Consider the following 20,504-nt stretch of genomic DNA (forward strand, 5'->3'; position numbering starts at 1 on the left):
CTTCCCTCCACCTAAAATCCTGCCCCAATTTAAAAAAATTTCAATATGGTAATAATTCACCTCCATTTGAGTACAAATCCTGGTTAGGCTTCCTAATTTTCTTGTAAGGATGTCAACACCAACTCCCACTCTGCAGTCATTAGAACATATGGACGTGCCCTTAACGGAAAACACAGAATATCTCCATTTCAGGTTCTACTATCCACCCTTAGCTCATTAACCATTCAGTGTCATCAAGCTGTTTTGTTAGGGTACTAGAATTATAAATGATGGCCTTTTCTCTTTATTTAAATTTTAATACCTAATGTTATGTAATGGGGCAAAGGAACATAAATCAGCATTTGAAAATCTCATCCCAGATCAAATGCATTTCAAACCATCTGTAGTGGAAGATCAGGATTTTTGTTTCCAATCTGTCATAGACATACTTTTGTGAAAAACACTGAAAATGAATTACTAAAAAGAAATGAAATTTAAAAATCCAAATTACAAGCCCCATTTAAAAAAATAAAAAGAACTATTTTTTTTAGAGCAGTTATAGGTTCACAGCAAATTTGAGAGGAAGGTACAGAGATTTCCATATGCCCCCAGCCCCCACACATACATAGCCTCCCCCATTATCAACATCAATCTTTTAAATTATATTTGATAGACATAAAATTATTCTGTCAAATTACCTACAGGTTTCTAAGCGCTCATTTTCAAGTTCTATACTCATCTCCTTGACTGGTACCAACCCAGGACCACACTTTGAGCAGCACTGCTTCTCTCATCCCTACTCAAATATCTACCTCCACTCCGTCAATCTGCTCCAGAAGCAGGAAGATACAGAACGGTACAGGCTATGGCTAATGAAAGAGCCACTTTGGGTACATACACATCTGCCATCTATAGATTTCTAATTCACAGAAGCTGATCCTTTTTCATAAGCTATTCACCAATCTAAAACACTTTCAGGTTTATGAGAGTAACAGGGTCTAGGAGTCTCATATACGCCTTTTACTTTGAAACGTCTCTGTTCTTTTTAAGGTAGTTAAAACCCCTATTCTGGTTCTTGGTTATTTACATAATAAAGATTCATTTAGATGCACATGCACTACAGCCTCCTGAAGCCAGCAGGAGGTGAACATGCAGATCTGAGACCAAACTTCTCCGTCTGTGTGCGAAGCCTGTCTCCATTGTGCAATCGCTTTACAAATAGGAAATAAACACTGGGTTTATAAGGCTTGGAAGAAAAGGTTTATGGCTTTGACTGTTTTCCATTACTGAAAAATTTACATGCTGAAAAGTAGCAAAAACCAGTGCAAAAGAATAAACAGTGGGTGCACTTCAAGGGATTGATTCTTTCAAGAATCAGGAGTAAAATTGGGTTTTATTAGCTGTTTCATTAAGTTTTACTTTGAAGAAAAACAAACAGTGAAAGCATATGTGCAACATCTGATGAAAAAGGATTTTATTCTAAACAGTCTCTGCACAAAGCTCATTAATGTAACAGTAAACGTGAAGACTTGTCTAACAATTTAAGGATAATTTTACTTATTTCAGTTTATTTATAATTTCTGACAGTTTATTTAATATATTCTAATCTTTAAATCACCATGTGTACTAAACTAATATATTAAATCTGTCTTTTCAATGACATTTTGCAATAAATATCTACAGCAGCTGTTAAAGGCAATTAGTATGTGAAGTTTGTATCAAATTTAACACCTAAAGTAAGATAATACAACTGGATATTGATTACTTGGAAAACTCATGGAAACAGATCAGTTCTTCTTAGTCAAACTACTAATTACAAATGCTTTCCTTACACTATAAGTATACATTTTTTGAAAATTTAAATATATGTGTTATTATAATCAAATATCTGAAATCTAAGCATCTAATATAATACTCAAAGTATTAAATAAAAGTGAATATTTTTTTCTTTAGAGAAAATTTAGACATGCTGGATATTCATCATGTTCTACTAGAAGAATTTACTCAATTGCTATTTTTCCATTTCAAGACTAGATGTTGACAAGAAGCAACTGAAGGTTGTTAGGGGGAGAAAGTACATACATTCTAGTTCCACTGTGTTGGCTACATAATAGTGTGGGCCTCTGGTATGGAGCAGATTAAACTTCAGCTTCTATCTAAGTGGATGAATTCAATATTAAATTCAACCTGTAATTCAATATTAAACTACAGTTTAGGGGTTAGGGACACAGTCTTTGGAAGCAGGTACACCTTGGCTCCAATCTGGACCCTGCCACTTACATACAGACCACGTAACCCCGCACAAGCCACATAACTTCTCTAAGCCTACATGCCTCATCTGAAGCAGAAATAATAATGGCTAACTCATAGGGATACTGTGGGGACTAAATTATTTGAGATAAGTATATGTAAATAACAGTACAGTGATGGTGCTTTGAAAATAAGACTTTCCTGTTTAAAAAAAATTACTCATTTTAATCTAAGTAATATAGCATATAGTTTAAAAAGTCACTAAAATGCATATATGTAACAAAAATCAGCAGCCCCCTCTTACCCCTCCCAACACCCCCAATACTCTGGTCAGCCTACCCAGAGGCAACCACTTGCCACTTCTCTTGTTTTTTTCTTCTGGTATTCGTCTCTAAATTCCATACATTTTATGTATACAGCTATCTCTTGATACATCAAATTTAGATATTTTCTATTAACTTAGTTTGTGGATTATATATATTCAAATTCAGTGGGATCCCTGAATTTAAAAACCAGGATCATTGAAAAATAACTTCTGTTAAACTCACACATTGGAAAGAATTTATAGAAGAAACAGTCTGTCTTAGAGGAGCCTATGTTGTTCAAATCAATTGTAACCTGCTTACTAAGGGGTCTCTGTTCCTCGAGTTTTTCCAATAACTGCCCTAACTCTCCTATGTCAAATCTCCTTTCCCGCTAGGTAAGTGTGCCAGAGTGATTGCATTAATGACCCCAATTTTTCACACCTCCCTATATCTTTGCCCTTTGGTAGTGCTTTCCTATACGGACTCTGAGCTTGGCCCCCATGAAAAGCTCAAGGAGAGATCTGAAAAAGTGCTTGAGTGTTTCTACCACCTTCCTTCAGACCCTACACCACCATGAAAACAAGCTAAGGTTAGCATGCTGGAACATGGAACCAAGTCAAATCACCCCAACTGAAGCCATCTTAAACCAGCCAGCATCCAGCCAACTGTCAGCTGATTGTAGATGCAGAAGCAAGCCCTGTGGACATCAACAGAGCCTGTCACAGATCAGCAGAATTTACAATTGGTCCAGCCAATTGGTAGGCCTCTGAGAAATAATGAATTGTTGTCATCTTAAACCACTGAGATTTGTAATGGTTTATTACTCAGCAATACCTAACAGATGTATTAGAGATCATTAAACAACAACTTAGTCCCAGTCTATAACTTTTTAGATGTTTTAAGTTATTAGAACACTATCCTTCAGATAATTAAGACTCAAATCTTATTATTATTTTTGTTATTTTGAAGACTTCATACTCAAAATCAATTTGAAGCTCTTTTCTCCCTGTAGCTCAACCCACACCCTCTGCAGCTTGGAATGGTGAAATGAAGCATGGTCCTGCTCAGAGATACCTCCTGCCCCTCACTACTTCTTCCAGGAGCCCATGGCTTGAGAACTGGAAGCAGGAAGGAGAGTCATCTCCTTGCTTAACCAGATGCAGTCATAGTTCTCTCCTTGTTGCTTGCTGTTGCCTCTGCCTGACAGTGACTGGGTGTCAATGTCCCTGCATATGGCAGGCATGCAGCGGCTAGCTCCCTCACAGGGTGATTTTATGGGCTCTACAGAGGATCCTGCAGGGAGACCACCCCCTGGGACATTTACCTGATCTAGGCAGTCACCATCTGCCCTCTACCACTGTTGAGGTCCCTTTACCTCCTGGATGATAGCCTTCTTGAGCAGGACAATAGAAACAGATGTCAAGCCTAGCTACTCGCTGAAGTGACCACATAAGTAGATTAAACAGTGTCCTCTCTCCCCTCTATCACTCTCAACCCCATTTAGCCCTGCTCCAGCAGAAAAGGGCAGATTGGCAAGTTCAGGGCTAAACAAATGCTCAATTAGGCAATGAAATGACCTCTCTCCCAACTTGAAGGGGCCCCACACTCCTTACGAGTGGTTCTTTGGAGAAGGAAGGGAGGCTGTGGGAGGAGAGGGAATCGTTTCTCATTAGGAACTCTGCACTTCTCCTCTGCTAAGTCATATCCTCGTATTGGGGTCAGGTGGAGGATCTCAGTTCTTTAAGAATGACTCCTCAGAGCAGTCTCTGTGGGCAGATTTCCGACCCCAGTGGCTAGCAGATTATTCACAGCGATCCAAATATAGAAAATTAGTTACTTAGAGTCCTTTGCCTTCAGTTTGGGGCCTTAGCTGCAATTCTGGAACGAGATAAAAAGGTCCCACTCAACACACTGTTATATGACTATTTTTAAATCTAAAATATGCATTAAATTCTACTATACTGCATATCATTACAGAAGAATTCCATTTTTACAGAAATGCCAGTTTTATTAAAAAAAAACTGCCCTGAAGAGATTATTTGAATAATACTTATTAACTTTTTATGTAAATTTTATGGTGTTTTCTTGGATCCTAACTCATCAATTAAGGGATAAAAGAGGACCACTGGCATTTTTAAAAATTTCTTATAATTTTTCAATTAAAACTTTTTGTCTAACAAAATTCTTTTGACAAATTGTGAATTTTTATTTTTTTCAGAAAATCAGATATTCAATCATTCATTTAATTTTGCTTGTGTACCTACTTTATATTCAGTGATACACTCTAGTTGCTTTGGACATATCAGCAAACAAAACAAAGATCTCTGTCCTCATAGATTGATGAGGGAAAGAGAGATGTTAAACAACAAACATAAATAAGTAAATTACAGAGCACGTTAGAAGGTAACTAGTCGTATGAGAAGAAGAAAATGTAGAGTAGGATAAGAGAAATCAGGAGTGGGGCTGTGGGTGGGGAACAAGTGGTCTGAAATGTTGAATAGGGTGGGCAGGGAGGCCTCAGTAAGAAGGAGACATGAGCAAACACATGAAGGATGAGGGGAAGTGGAGAGAGGGGGAGCTAGTCTTATCTGAAAGAAGAGTGTTCTAGACAGAGGGGCCAGCCAATTCAGAGGCCCTCAGGTAGGAATGTTTGTCTGTCTGGGGTGTTTGAGGAACAGCAAGGAAGTCAGTGCACCTGGAAAGCTGTGAATGAAAGGAAGGGAAATAGGAGGTGAAGTCACAGGACTAAGAATGGTGGGGAGGGAGCAGATCACAGTTTATAGGCCACTGTGGATGCTTTGGCTTTTACTTAGAGTAGAGAAGTGACAGAATATGACTCACATTTTAAAAAGGTTACCTTATAGGAAGGCAAGAGTGGAAGCAGACAGATGGTCAGGAAAGTAATATCAGTAAGCGTTGGTGGTGGTTCACACCAGGGTGATAGCAAGGGCCACAATGAGAAATGGTCTGATTCTAGATATTATGAAGGTGGAGGCAACAGGAAGTCTTAATGCATTGGGTATCGGGTGTGAGAGAAACAGAGAAGTCAAGGATAATTCCAGTAGCTTGAACAACTGAAAAGATGGAGTTGCCATCAATTGAGAGGAGAATGTTAGTTTGGGTAGTAGTGGATATGCAAGTCTTGGAGTGGGTAGATTAGGAATTTAATTTTGGACATGTTGACTTTAGGATCTAAATGGAGACATCAAAGTAGAAATGTCAAGTAAGAAGTTGGCCTTATGAATCTGGAATTCAAGAAAGAAGTCTGGGCAGGGGATATGCATTTGATGCTATTTAAATGATGACCTCCAAGGTCATGAAAATAGCTAGAGAAGAGAATAAGACATAGGACAGCCTGGGTACTAATATTATAAGGTTGCAAAGGAAAGAAAAAAACAACAAAGGAGATTGAAAAGGAATGAAGAGTAATACAGGAAGTAAACTAAGAAAGTGAAGACATCAGATGAAGAAAGTATATCAAGGAGAACAGAATGGCCAATTCTTTCAAATACTAGTAAAAGATCAAAGAATTTACCAACGAATTTAGCAGTACCGAACTTAGAGGTCACTGGTAACATTACACAATAAGAGGGGACCCAATGGCTCTTTTCAGCTAAAAAGGAATTTTACTATTTAATAAAAATTCTCTAGAACAAATAGGTTTTTATAGTCAATGACCCACTTATCTCAAAGAATATATTACACAATGAAATGAAATACAGTGAAATATATTTACACAAATAAAAAACCTGGAAGAACTCCTTGCAGTTTATATGATTTTAATTCAATTAAACAAATGCATATAGAGTGTTAGCTATGCTAAGACCAAGGATGTAAAAGTGAGGATAGAGAAAGAAAATGCTTATAGTCAAGACTACTGTGGGGAATCAGGCAAGTACACAGATAATCACCAGACAGGAGAGTATGCAGTGATTATGGGCAAAAGACTTAACCATACAAATCACAAAAGAAGGTGCCAAATAACTAATAAACATAAGAAAAAGTGCTAAAATGAACTAGTTTTTAGGAAAATGCAAGTTAAAATCATCATGTGGCCTCAGGAGGCAGGACTTCAAATCCTCTTCTCCAAAAAACAACTTTGAAACTGTTCAAAATTGTGACAAACAACCATTTCAGGAATCTGGCAATCAACCAAAGTCAAATAACGTATTAAGAAGCACTTATTCATGAAACACTGTTGAAAATCGGGTAGGGACAGTGTGAGTCTGTGGCGCTCCTGCCTGGGGCTGCTGCCATCCTTCCCTGGTGGTCAGGAAGGGGGTTCTCCCTGGACCGCAGGCTAGCACAGCTTCAAGGCCAGAGAGGCTCAACTGATCTGGAGCCAAAGGTGAAAACATGCCATCCAGCAGCATCATCAGTCAAAGCAGCAATCTCAGTAGCAGGTCTGAGGTAGCCATCCCAGTTGGGACAAGCAACTAACTGACAACATAACCAGAAAGGTAATAGGGGGCGCCTAGAAATGAGAGATCCCTGAAAGGCCTTAAACTCTGCAAATAACCCTGGATGCCTTCTACCCACATGCCTAGGGGAAAACACCCAGTCCTCATGTCCTGGGCTGACGGCAGGGCTGCACACACGCACAGAAGACACAGGAGGAACTAGAAGGCAGGGCAGACTAGAAACCTGCCTGAACTTTGAATGTGCTCTCCAATCCACACAAAGATTCTCCAGGAAGAGTGAAAGTCTTACTCCCCTCTTCATGCTCAGGGTGTTTGAGCATGACCTCTGACCAATGATTGACCACAAAGCTATGCATAAATGTAATGCTCGCAAAAGAGTACATCTGTTTTAGGCATGAGCTGTGTATGCTTACCTAAGGAGCCTGAACTACACCCTGAAATAATGAAGAATCGCTAGAGGACTTTAACCAGGGAGTAATGGACTGGAATTGTATGTTATAAGATCACTCTAGTAGGGTGGAAGGCAGATTGGCAGAGGGCAAGATGAGAGACAGAGAACAGAAATAGCAACCTGACCCAAGACAGTGGCAATGGTAAAAGAGGGTAGAGGATGCAGAGTTAAGCCAATCTGAGAGACTCCTAAAGGTGAAATAAACTGATATAATGATCCATAAGGTCTAGGTATTGAGGAGACAGGAATGTAAAAGGCTTCGGGTTTACACCCTGAGCAGAAGCATGGTGAAAACATCTTACCATCTACTAAAAAGCTTATCATCTACCAAAACAAAAAGTTCAACTGATAGGAGATTGAAAGATGATGGGCTCCGTTTTGATCATGTTGAGATCGAGGTTTATAGGATTCTAATCTGTGAGTTTGCTTATGTAAGTAAACTTTGTATAAAATCTGTTATTTAGAAAAAGATAAGTAGTATATGGAAATATAGGGCTGTAGTAGTCCAAAGACCTGGGTTCTTACTCTAGTTCTAGCTCAAACATGGGCGAGTCAATTGTTATCTTGATGCCCAAGTTTATTCATTTATTCAAGTTATCCTCATGCAAAATGAAGAAATCAGACTGCCCTATGTACTTACAGGAATGCTGTGAGCATAAAAAGGATGTTGTAAAACAAGAATACCTGCACCTGCAGCCACAGTGCACAATGTGTTCTGGACATTGTAACCTACACAATATGACCAAAATGAAGCCATAAATACTGGAAAAGGCATCATATTTTCACCATGTCAGATGACATGGAAAGCACCAAAGAATTATTTTTAAAAGTACCAGAAGTAGTAAGACAGTTCATTTAGGTAACCAGTCACAAAAATACACCTAGCAAAATCAGTCTTTAAAGGGAGCACCTATTGTGTTCCTAAAAGGGAAGACAATGCTGTAGACATGCAATTTAGCTCCAAATTTACAAATTTAAAAGAACTACCATTAAAATCCCAATTGGGAAATATAACAAGACTTGTTTATCTAAGTAAAAGTACCTAAAAATGAAAGCCTACATATGAGGGAAATTTACCAAACAACCAGAGTTGTATTAGGGTAGTATGATTTTTGACGATTTTTTTCCTCTCTATTTTTATAAACATTCATGATCATGATATGCCGTCAGTAGTTGGAGGCATTCTCCAAAGCTTTGGAAATAAGCATTTTCTGAGTCCAAGCATGAAATTAACTCATAATAGATCAGAGCACATAGGCAAATTACCCTAAAGAGAGAGAATGGCTCCCCAGCCTGCAAAATTTTACTGTAATCTGATGGCAACCAAAAGAGAGACTGATCAGTCTTTAAAATTAAAAAAAAAAAAATGAGGGCTGGCCCGGTGGTGCAGCAGTTAAGTTCACACCTTTCGCATCTGCAGCCCAGGGTTTGCCGGTTTGGATCCCGGGTGCAGACATGGCACCGCTTGGCAAGCCACGCTGTGGTAGGTGTCCCACGTATAAAGTAGAGGAAGATGGGCACAGATGTTAGCTCAGGGCCAGTCTTCCTCAGCAAAAAGAGGCAGATTGGCAGCAGATGTTAGCTTAGGGCTAATCTTCCTCAAAAAAAAAAGAAATGAGATCAGTGAATGTAACACTGGCAGTGTCCACTACACCATTCAAGAGAGAGATTCTTACCCTACAAACTGTAAACAACTTGGCCTCAGTGGTCAAACTGCCCCTACTGCAGAGCAAGATGTATGGTGCCACTCTTAGATTACACCATTAAATACATCATTCATACAACTACACATGAGAATTTGTACTCATTCTGTGCTCACATGATTGTGATTTGCCCCCTTAAAAAATGAAAATGAATCATCATGCTGACAGGAGCATTCCAGTTCATTTGACAATTCTGTTTATTATACATTAATAAACTAGATTCTGATATATATATATATATATTCTTTAACATCACCTGATATGGATCCCTCTTTGAGAGACAGCTCCACTCCATTCTATCTGAACCTGAGGGTCAGATCCTGAGCTTGATAAACACCGGAGTAAAGATAACTCCCTATGAGGCTTTTGGAAATACAGTCTGCCAGCCTGCCCGGTGAACCCAAACATCACTGTTAGCCAAAAATGTGCTTTTAATTGTTAAACATGTTAAAAGTATGTTTTAAAATGTTTTAAAAATAGTTAAAGCACAATTACTGTCATTACTAAATTTTAATCTATAAATTTGCAAAGTAGTATAGCTTCCCTTTCTCTGAAACTCTTGATAATCTTTCAAAATGGTGTTCAAAAATATTTCATTCACAAGTGATACAACTCGTTCTTCTTGAAATGATTGCTTAAGATTTGCATATGCTTAAGTGACAAATCATATCATAACAGACAATAAATTATGAATGAAAAATCTAGTGTAACTGACTGTGACTCAATGTTTATTACAAAAACATAGCATGCCGCTCCAAGTGCATTTTTCTCCTAATCTCCAAAGATAAACTAAAAAAAAAAGGAAAAATCTACTTTAGTTTAATCAAGAGACTATATGAATGCAATATATTTAATCTTTATCTAGTGACATTTGGGGCCAGAAATAATATTTCATTAACTCACAGTAGATGGCTTAAACAAATACAGCATTACACTAAAACTAATAGCAGTAACATGCTCACAACCCTCCTAAAAAGGATTATTAATAAAGGGATACATAAAAAATTTTTAAGCAAGCTGGGGGAAGAAGAATAAAAGTTAAGCAAAAATTAAGTATTTCAAACCAACAAATGTATTTATTTGTTACATAAAGCAACATTATACTTAAGAAACCTGTGGGAAATGTCTACTTCTTTAGTAAACATTAAAATTGTCACTAAACTCTAGCAAAGAATCTACCTAAGCATATTGTGTACACAGAGACTGAAAAATTTCAGTGGATATTTACTATTTCACCTTTGAAATAAAAATCATCACTTCCAACAATTACATGTATAAATATGCAAAGTGAATGGGTGGCAAAGTAAAGTAATTATACGTAAGACATTAATTTCATTATTTACTCTCTAATTTGATTATGCTTCTGATAAAAAATATCCAGTTTGGTTCATATATTATCAGCAAATTTGAGACATGGTGCAGAACTAGCCTTGTCGGATACACATGGAAAGCATTTTTATTCCTCTTTAACAAAGTTGTACTTCAGAAATCAAAGACATAAAATCTTTTAACAGAATGAGGCTATATAATTCAAGATGTCATCCTCTAACAGAAATTCACTCCCAATTCTCTGTTTAGCTCTCTACTTCATAAAATCTTAAATCAAAATTTGTAGAAATAATGGATGAACTTGGAAGACATTATGCTAAGTGAAATAAACCAGTCAAAAAAAGATAAATACTGAATGATTCCACTTGTATGACATACCTAGAGTAGTCAAAGTCCTAGAGACAGAAAGTAGGAGGGGGGCTGCCAGGGGCAGGGGACTGGGGAACGAGGAGTTAGTGTTTAAGAGGTACAAAGTTTCAAAATTGCAAGATGAAAAGAGTTCTGAAACTAGGTTGCATAACAATGAGAATGTAGTTAACTCTACTGAAGTGTACACTTAAAAATGGTTAAGACAGTAAATTTTATGTGTATTTTACCATAATTTTAAATATAAATAAAAATTTGTAGAAATAATATTTTCTGTCTCTAGGGTCTTTTCTTGAGTTCATTCATTAATTTTAATATATAACGACAAATAAATTTAGAATGCATTTGAAGAACCCATAATTTTAAGACATATGGGGGGAAAAAAAGGAAAGCCAAGTTAATTAAATTGAAATACATTATGTCATTTCATATATGCCACAGATGCTTTAAAACAGCATGTTCCTGGCTGTGAGCTGTTAATTGTGGGAGCTAGGTGATAGGTACATGGGAATTCACTATACAATTCTCTTTACTTTTGTATGCTTAAAAATTCTCATAATAAGACATTAAAAATAAAGATAGCAGTGCGAGAGAACGAGGTGTGGAATTCAGCAGGGCAGCAGTGTTGATGGGAAGGGTAAGGTGGGTTTTTTACCAAGATAATGCTAAAAAATGGAATCAAGAAAATTATGGAAATATTTTAGAATCTATTTTAAAAATATGAATTTGATGTAATTAGGATGGTGATGAAGGGTTTAAGAAAATGTGAATTAACCAGAGAAAGACTACTGGAAGGAAGGAATTACAAAATCAGCTTAAATTTCTAAGAATAAAATGAAATTTTAAAATTTTACTCTACAAATCAGGAAATAAGCCCTTTCAATAAGCAGTTCCTAAGCTTTAAAGGAAGCAATCAAAATATTTCTAGCATGTTGTTATGTCGATTTCAAAATATAATCAAGTAGATTTAACTGAAGAGAGAGGGATTAACAGGAGCCAGAGCTTCAGTTTTTCTTTAAGATACAAAATGATCTAGTATTAATTATATAAAATCTAATATCAAGACTAGTAGACTATTTTGTCTACAGTATCTGAATGTTTTCTCTTCCTTTTTCTGCTATACAAAGGCAGAGAAGAAAGTTGAAAACCTATGGGAAACTATTTTATCAGTAACCTGTGAAAGGTCAAATCAAAGAACTGAGGTCCTAAAGTAACGTATTCATATCTAGCAAGTAAAAACACAAAAACAAAAGAAAAAAAAGTAGAAGGCAAGTTGCTTTGAAGTTTTAAATTCTGCACAAATTCCCAAAAGGAGTCTGAATCTAACATAAAGCTAAGAACATGTATAACTACGCATAAAGTTTATGGTAAAGAGTAAATTGTGATGAGATAGAAGAAAAGGAAACATATAAGTAACATAAGTAAAAGAAGAGAGAATAGTACCAAAATCAAACCTATGTACACATTACCCATATTCCATACATATCAAGATTTTGCCACATTTGCTTCAACCGTCCTTGGTTGGTTTTTTTCCTTTGCTAAGCTCCTTAGTATCACTTATACCTTACCTTAGTCCATAATTAAATATCCCAAATTGTCTCAAAAAAATGTCCTTTTACAGTTAATTTGTTTGAGTCGGGATCCAAAAAGGTCCACAAAATACATTAGGTTATGTCTCTTAGATTTCTTTTAATCTAGAATAGTGTCACTCAAAGTGTGACCTGAACTGGTGCCAGTTCCAGAACTAATTGTTACCAGTTCAAAAACTGTTATCAATCCTCAAACTCTTTGTTACAGGTCAATAAGATACATTCAGAAAAAGAAAGTACGGACTCAGAAACTTTCATAGCAAGTTGACACTGTCAAAACATCCAAGTGCACGGTCAGTGGACCCATCTCCCTGAACCAGACTGGTGGTCATCACCCTCCCATGTTGAGTCACACATGACCTGAGCTGCACATTAGTCTTCAGGACTGGGACCACTTACTGGTCGCTGCCCCAAAATGATATTTTAAAAAGAAACTTGGTCCTTACACAGATATTTACAGACACAGTCCTCTTCTGCACTTCTTTACCCTATCATTAACTTTTTAAGGAAATTGGGTCAGTTGTCCTTTAGATTTCTGGATTTTTCTATTTGCTTTTTGTGGTGTCAATTAACTTGGTCCTCTATCATTTGACTTCCTTACTTGATTCTATTCAGGTTTAACTTTTTGGGCAAGAATATTTCATAGATTGTGCTCTATGACGTATGTTATAAAACTTCAGAAAGTATATAGAATCTGGAAGCTCCATTTGTAGTAATGCCAAGATTGACCGCTAGGTTTGGGTGATGATAGCTCAATCCCTCCCTTGTAAATTCCCCACCAACCTTTCCTCTATAGTTCATCCACTGGTTATTCTTGCCTAGCTCATTTTATTAGGCATTGAATAGTGGTGATTTTCTAATTCTACCATCCTTTCTATGTTTATTAGATGCAATTTTGAGAAAAAAAAATTCCCTTATCAAATTAGGCTTTTTGGTTACCATGAAATATAGTTCATGCAGGAAAAATCGGGTAAATGCTTATTTCTTTCCTCTTGACTAACAATTTTCAGACCAAGAAGTTGATGTCCTAGATACTCTCAATGATATTATGATGTTCAACGAGTTAGGTTTGGAGACTGTTCTGCTCCACTCTCTCTTCCTGTTCTCCCTTTCTCTCTGTCTCTCTGTCTCATTCTCCCACTAACATTACAAACTTGTGGGTTTTTAAGATATTTAACATGTTTCAAACAATTGTATTCATTGTTATTTGCCATCTTCTGCTCCCGCTTCTTATCCTGAGAACTCAGAATAACACACTACAGACCAGTACAGTATGTTTGGTGCTAAATAGACTTTCACAGTGTTGTCTGAAAACCTAACTACAATTTCATATATAGCATTTTTTTTAATAACAAAAGACACTGAAAATTTCAAACAACCAACCTATAACCATATTATGGCATTCCACGTGCCAGAAATTGTGTTACACTCTTTGAATGCAAATCTCATTTAACCTACATGCAAATCTCATTTAACAGACACAACCACCATGTTAGGTGAGTATTATTGTTATTCCTATTTTATAGATATGGAAAATGAAGTTTGGGAGACATTAAGAAACCTGTCCAAAATCCAGTTAGTAAATGATAGAGCAAGGATTTGTACCTGGGTTAATCTAATTCTGAAGCCCATGCTCTTAACCACTACTTTTAATATCTGACAGGCCATCACGTTAAACAAGGGCTTTCAAAGACAGTACCATCCACCTGAGGGGTTCGGAAATGTTGGGGGTAGGAGAACAAGAACTGCCCTGCTCAGATGCCAATAGCATGCAGCCCCACTGAAAAATATTGATTTAGAAGTATTTTCCCTATTCTGCATACTTCCAGATGAAAAATCAAGACTAACGTTTTGACTACTTTAAGAAACTTCTTTCTTTTAAAATGTTTAAATTATTTACGTGTTTAATGAATTCATTTTGCTTTTCTCATCAACTTTGCAGTAAAAATGATGTTTTGCCTTATCTATAAACTTGAATTATACCAATTCTCCAAATATTGTCATGATTCTTTTAAAATTAAAAAATAAAATAGATGGTGCCAAAGTGACTTATGAACAAACCTGAAAGTGTGACTGACATTACATGTACTCTTTAAAGGAGCCTCTCTATATATATGGATAAACAAGATTCTTTATAAAAGAATCCCCCTTTCAGGGGAAGAGAGGGACATAGGGAGGCATTACAAAGGTGTACAAGGAACCTTTTGGGGGCGATGGGTATGTTAACTCTCTTGATTGTAGTGAAGGGTCACAGGTCTATACATATGTCAAAACTTATCAAACTGTACGCTTGAAATATGTGCAGTTTATTGTTTGCCAATTATACCTCAACACAACTATTTTTAAATAAAATAAAAATAAATATCTGGAGCCTAAAAAGTAAAACAATAGTATAGCTATTGTGTCCAAATAGTCCCACAAAAAGACTGAGATATAATACTAATGGATGGTTTGAGGGAAATAACCAAGTGACTGAGTCCCATTTTCCTTCATAAAAGTGTTCGGGGCTGGTCCAGTGGCACAGCAGTTAAGTTCGCACGTTCTGCTTCAGCGGCCTGGGATTCACCAGTTCGGATCTCAAGTACAGACCTAGCACCACTTGTCAAGCCATGCTGTGGCAGGCGTCCCACATATAAAGTGGAAGAAGATGGGCACGGATGTTAGCTCTGGGCCAGCCTTCCCCAGCAAAAAAGAGGAGGATTGGCAGCAGATGCTAGCTCAGGGCTAATCTTTCTCAGGGAAAAAAAAGTGATACAGGACTGTAGAAATTAAGTAGCAAAAATATTAACATCCCAAAAATTCAGAAGAGAAGCATCTGCTTTGCCTGGAGCCCCTTTTACTAACTGACATCAATTCAGCTCAGCAGGCACTGAGGTAGGGCTGGGTGAAAACCATAGTCATACAGCGCAGAGTCCAGCCCAAGTAGTCATCACACACAGCCCACTGGCATGCTGGGTTTGGTCCTCACAGTGTTTGAAAAACATCTTTTTAATTCCTTGCCAACAATTACAAATTTAGAGATTTTTCTCTCCAAATCTTTTTTACTTTTATTGGAAGATCTGGTAACCCTCGGGCCCATGTTTCCAACCTGGCAGCAGGCCAAGCACTCTGGTCAGCCACAGGCCACAGGACTCAGTGTCCACATTGTCTAGTCCCTGGCACCTTTACCCATTTATACGATCATGCCTGGTCTCCACAGACTTCTGAGTTTGCAGTCCTTGCCCTAAGGCTGTAGAGATTTTCTCTGAACAGTGTTTTGTTTTGTTTTGGTACTATCTATGGGCTCATCCCTATATTAAAGAGAACTGTTCTTTCTTAGAGGTGCAATTCTCACTCCAAAGGATATGAAACTTTCCTAACTCAGCAGGCAGTGACAGCAAACAAGAAGCTAGACTTAGCCATATCATCCCTGCAACAGAGGCTGACCAAGAATAAAAACAAATCCTGGAAACTGGTTCTTGGGGCACTAGTTTCAACAAATTCAGTGAAGAAATTTCTGAGAGATATAATCTCCCTCCTGGAGAGGTTCCCCAATGCCCCCAACAAACACACACATATACACACACACACACACACACACAGAGTCCCAGAGCTTCCCTCCTCCCTTCTACTAGGTCACTGAAAATGGTAACAGGACTCTCTACTATCCTGCCTCTAGCCCTAGATAAAAGAAAAGTTCTTTTTATAAAAACCTAGTGAAAAGGGCAACTTCCCAAGGAATAACCATACAAATTATTACAGATCAAAAAGGATCAGAAACCTATATTAATTCAATGAATAAACAACCAGCATTTTACTTAATCATTTTATATCAGAAGCATTAACATTAGTCAGGATGAAGACAAGGAGACCTGTTATTACTATTACTTAACACTTTTCTACTCAATTCATAAAATAATAAGAGAAGTATTACAAAGAAGGCAACAAAAGACTCCTTATTTGCAGAAGACTTCACTCTACTTAGAAGACATAAGAGAATCACTGAAAAACTATGAAAACTAAAAGGAGAATTCAGTAAGGTAATTGAATGATTACAAAATTAATATACAAAAATTATCAGTTCTTTTATGTCAATAATAATCATAGAATAAATAAGATCAATAAAAATTTAAACATAATAGCAAACACAATTATAAGGTACTCAGGAACAAAACTAATAAAAGGTGCTGGTAAGGTCATGTTATCTGGGAGCAGGAGATGCCATAGGGTCTTATGAATTGTCCAATCACTACCAGAGAGACTGGGGTTGAAATCCACCACAAGAAATTGACCCTACACTTGGGAACCCTCCCGTGAGCCCCCTGTCAAAGCTCAGCTGGCATATGACCCAAGAGGAAATCATGGCTTCTCTCCCCAGTGACACTGGACCCAATCAAGACCTGGATTCCCCTGGCCTAGTTCTGAATCCTAGGAATCAGCTCAAAACTGTTCACATTTCTTGGAGTTGATAGAGGAAATAATCAATCAGCAGAGAATTGGGATCAATCACTTTTTCAGGAATCCGACAAGATGTCAAGTAGAGAAAACTTACTTATTCTCTAAGAAAGCAATTTCAAGGAACTCAAAGAGCTTTTGGCAGAGAAGCTTACTAAGTGAATGTGTGGCAATAAATGAGTACATAGGCCTTTTACATTATTATTATTGAATAGAACCAACAGAAAGAATGTTTTGGAATGCATTTACATTATTAAGAAATTCCCAACTAATATAGTCCTCAATATTTCAGAATTTGTGATTGTTTGACCGTGGTTTGGTTTCAGGATTATCTTTTCATTCTCTGGACAAAAGTAGTTTCCTAAGAAAATTAATAGTGTAAACAAACGGCTTGCAGCACCACAGAAGCATCTGCTTACATTCAGATAATTAATATGCTAAGCATTCTTATCTATTAAATTAGAGCAGGTCACCTAAGGACTCTTCTAGATAATACTTCATTAGCCTAATTATAATGAGTATACATAGTTGAAGTAACAAAATGGACATCTGTTTTAAAACATTTTTCAATCTAAGCCTTTCACTAAATCAAACTAGCTTTCATACATTAGTTTCAGTTACAGAGGTTTTACATGACCAAAAAAACCCTCCATTGAAACAGGAAATAAAAATTCTTGTTCTTACCTTTGAAGTTCTCCATTCCCAACCATCACCTATCTGCTGTGAATGTTTAATGAATTCTGCACAATAACGCTGGAATGTCTTTTCTCCAAAGAACTCATTTTCTTCCATACTAAATGATAACTGCAACACAAAAACTAAATATTAGCATCAGCTGTAGAACGAACACTGAAAGGAGTTCTGCTAATTCACTTACTTCTTTAAACAAACCAAAATTGGGGATGTAGAATGGAAAATAACCTCAGAGGCATTCCAAAAAAGTGTTTTGTTTCCATCTTTCTTACCGTATCCCCATTTTTAATCAGGAAGAACATGCAATCAACATGTAACCTAAAACCTTGGTCTATAACAAATACACATCTATGGTTCAAAAGTTTGGTTTGTCCATAAATTTAACTTCAAGAGTTTAATTTTATCTCACTTCTTCTTAGCTAACACTTCCAAACAACCTCCTCAGAACTTCCTTCTCTCCCTCCTACCTCAGCTCTTATGTAGATAATGTGACAGTGATTAGTGGAGCTGAGCTGTTCTTCACACTTTATTAGAGAGATCAACTCACTAACAAATCATGTTCAAAGACTGGAAGCATTTGTTTTTCAAGGTGTAATGTTATGATCACCTACTTAATTACCTATTTTATTGAGTCTACAAATGTGACAAATCAAAGAATATCCATATAGTTATTATACAAATGTGTCAAAAACATGAAACATTGTTTACAGAAAGAGAATTTTATTTTTATTTATTTACTTTTTTTTTCTGAGAAAGTTTCACCCTGAGCTAACATCGGTGCCAATCTTCCTCTATTTTACATGTGAGTCACTGCCACAGCATGGCCACCGACAAGTGGTGTAGGTCCATGCCCAGGAACTGAACCCGGGCAACCAAAGTGGAGCCACTAGGCCATGAGGCGAGCCCCTAGAAAGAGAATTTAGAGCTGGAAGGAAACTCACAGATTATGTTGTTCAAGTCTCTCAATGAGTAAAGTCAGCCTAAGTGAATTCCCTCATTCTCATCCTTCATGAAAAGCATCATCAGGACAATTAGCACTTATCGACTGCTTACTATGTCAAGCACTATGCTAGACACTTCATATTCCCATTTAATCATCACACAACCCAAAGGTTGTTGTTATCCTCATCCCTCAAATGAAAAAGAGAAAGTAATCTGTTCATGAATGCAAATGAGAAAGGACTCAAACCCCAGTTTGGGTCCAGGGCCAACGATCTGTCTATACTAGCTGATTCCCAGTCCAGTGTTCTTTCTGATTATTCAAATTTAGTATGATCTATACAAGCATTTGTTCATTCATCCAACAAATAAATATTGGATATCTACTAAGTAGTAGGCACTGTGCATAGATGAAGGTTAGATATACAAAAATGAAAAGAAATATACAGTCCTTGCCTTGTAAGAGCTCATATTGTAATAAAGGGAGATAAGCAATAAAAATAATTACAGTAGAAACTCTCTTAACCAACGTCCATTTAACCAACTTTTCCAAATTAATCAACACAATGTCAATTCCCTCTATAAAACAACTAATATCTACAGCATACTGATCATGAAGCACCTCTGCTCCCATCAGCTGAGTGTATGTTCACAAACCACATTCTTGTATTATAAATACATACTTCAATTAAATGCTTTTCAACCCAACCAATAAAATATAAGTTAAAAAGAAAGAACTGTTACTTCTATTATTTAATGCCTTGGAAAGGCTTTGTAAAGCTAAGTTTCCATAAGAAAAACAAACTACTATTGAACTAGGTATGGACAATACAAGTGAAAGACTGGTGGGGAAAAAATCATAAAAATCTAAGATCCTGCACCCAGACGCCTACACAAGTGACTGGAGTTCTTTCACTTAAACCAAACATCTAGAGGATGCATTTTGGTTCAGTTTCATCAAGAATGAACAATGAATTCCAGTCACGTACCCACACTCAAAGAAAATGCCTTGATAATATACGAAAAAATTGGCAAACACTTTAAGTTGAAATAAAATGTTTCAAGTATACACATATTACCTTTTTTCAACTCTAGCTTTAATCAACTTCCTCAATTAACTGCTCAACTCTCAACTCTGATAGCATCAGAAAAGAGGACTTCTATTTAAAGCATACACAATAATGAAGATGTGCATAGATTATGGTAGGCACAAGAAGGCTCCCTTACAAAGGAGAGATGGTGTGGGAGGATGTGTGCCATGCAAGAATTTGGACTGTTTCCACAGGATATGGAGAATCAGACCTCAGAGCTGAAAAGGTCAGAATAATAAATCATTGAGGTCTCTTCAGAGGATGGATCTGAGCGGCACAAGCCTGAAGGCAGGGGGACGAGTTAGAAGCTCTGGCAGTGGCCTGGGTGAGAGTTCAGGAGGATCCAGACCCAAGCAATAAAAGAGATCAAAAGAATGTGCATCTTAAATTATGGAGAGAAGCCAAGATGGATTTAAGAGATTTGGGAGTCGTCTGTTGAAAAGAGACAAATGAAACCATGAGGGTGAATATCACCTAGTTAGAATGCACATCACAGATTCTTAATATGGCTTTTGGTGGATCATGAAAGTTTACACTAAAGTCTGCATGGATGTGCCTATCTATTTTTGGGTGAGGGGAGGTTCCATAATTTTTCAACAGATTGTTTAAGGAGTCTTAACCTAAAACTTAGGAACCTCCACACACAGTGAGAAGAGCAGTGGGTTGAGAAAGAAACCTCAGACACCAGCATTTAAGGAAGCTCTGGAGGAAGAGGAACCAACACAAGAGCTGGAGAATACGGAGTCAAGCATTAGGAGGCGATCCTAGCATGGGCAGTGTCATGGAGCCCAGGGATGCAGGTTTCAAGGGAGTAAAGAATAACTAATAAATAATCAACAGTGTCAAAACAAAAGAGAAGCCCATTAAGAAAAGGACTGAAATCAATCATGGAACCTGACAATGAAGCTGCCATTGGTGCCTGAGTGAGCAGTTTCAGCAGCCGGGGTGAGAGAA

General features: G+C 37.2%; 1 protein-coding gene across 7 annotated transcripts in view; it reads right to left on the reverse strand.

Moving 5' to 3' along the window:
• ATG10 (autophagy related 10) overlaps window positions 1-20,504 on the reverse strand; it is a 209,429-nt gene that overhangs the window by 178,189 nt on the left and 10,736 nt on the right. For all 7 annotated transcript variants that reach the window (XM_014730791.3, XM_070233378.1, XM_070233383.1 and 4 more), the window contains one exon: window positions 17,512-17,631. In XM_014730791.3, the coding sequence (XP_014586277.1) occupies window positions 17,512-17,619 (108 nt within the window). In that variant the 5' untranslated portion in view covers window positions 17,620-17,631. The remainder of the gene's footprint in view (window positions 1-17,511; window positions 17,632-20,504) is intronic.

This window comes from Equus caballus, chromosome 14 (genome assembly GCF_041296265.1).
Source record: "Equus caballus isolate H_3958 breed thoroughbred chromosome 14, TB-T2T, whole genome shotgun sequence".
NCBI classification, from domain to species: domain Eukaryota; kingdom Metazoa; phylum Chordata; class Mammalia; order Perissodactyla; family Equidae; genus Equus; species Equus caballus.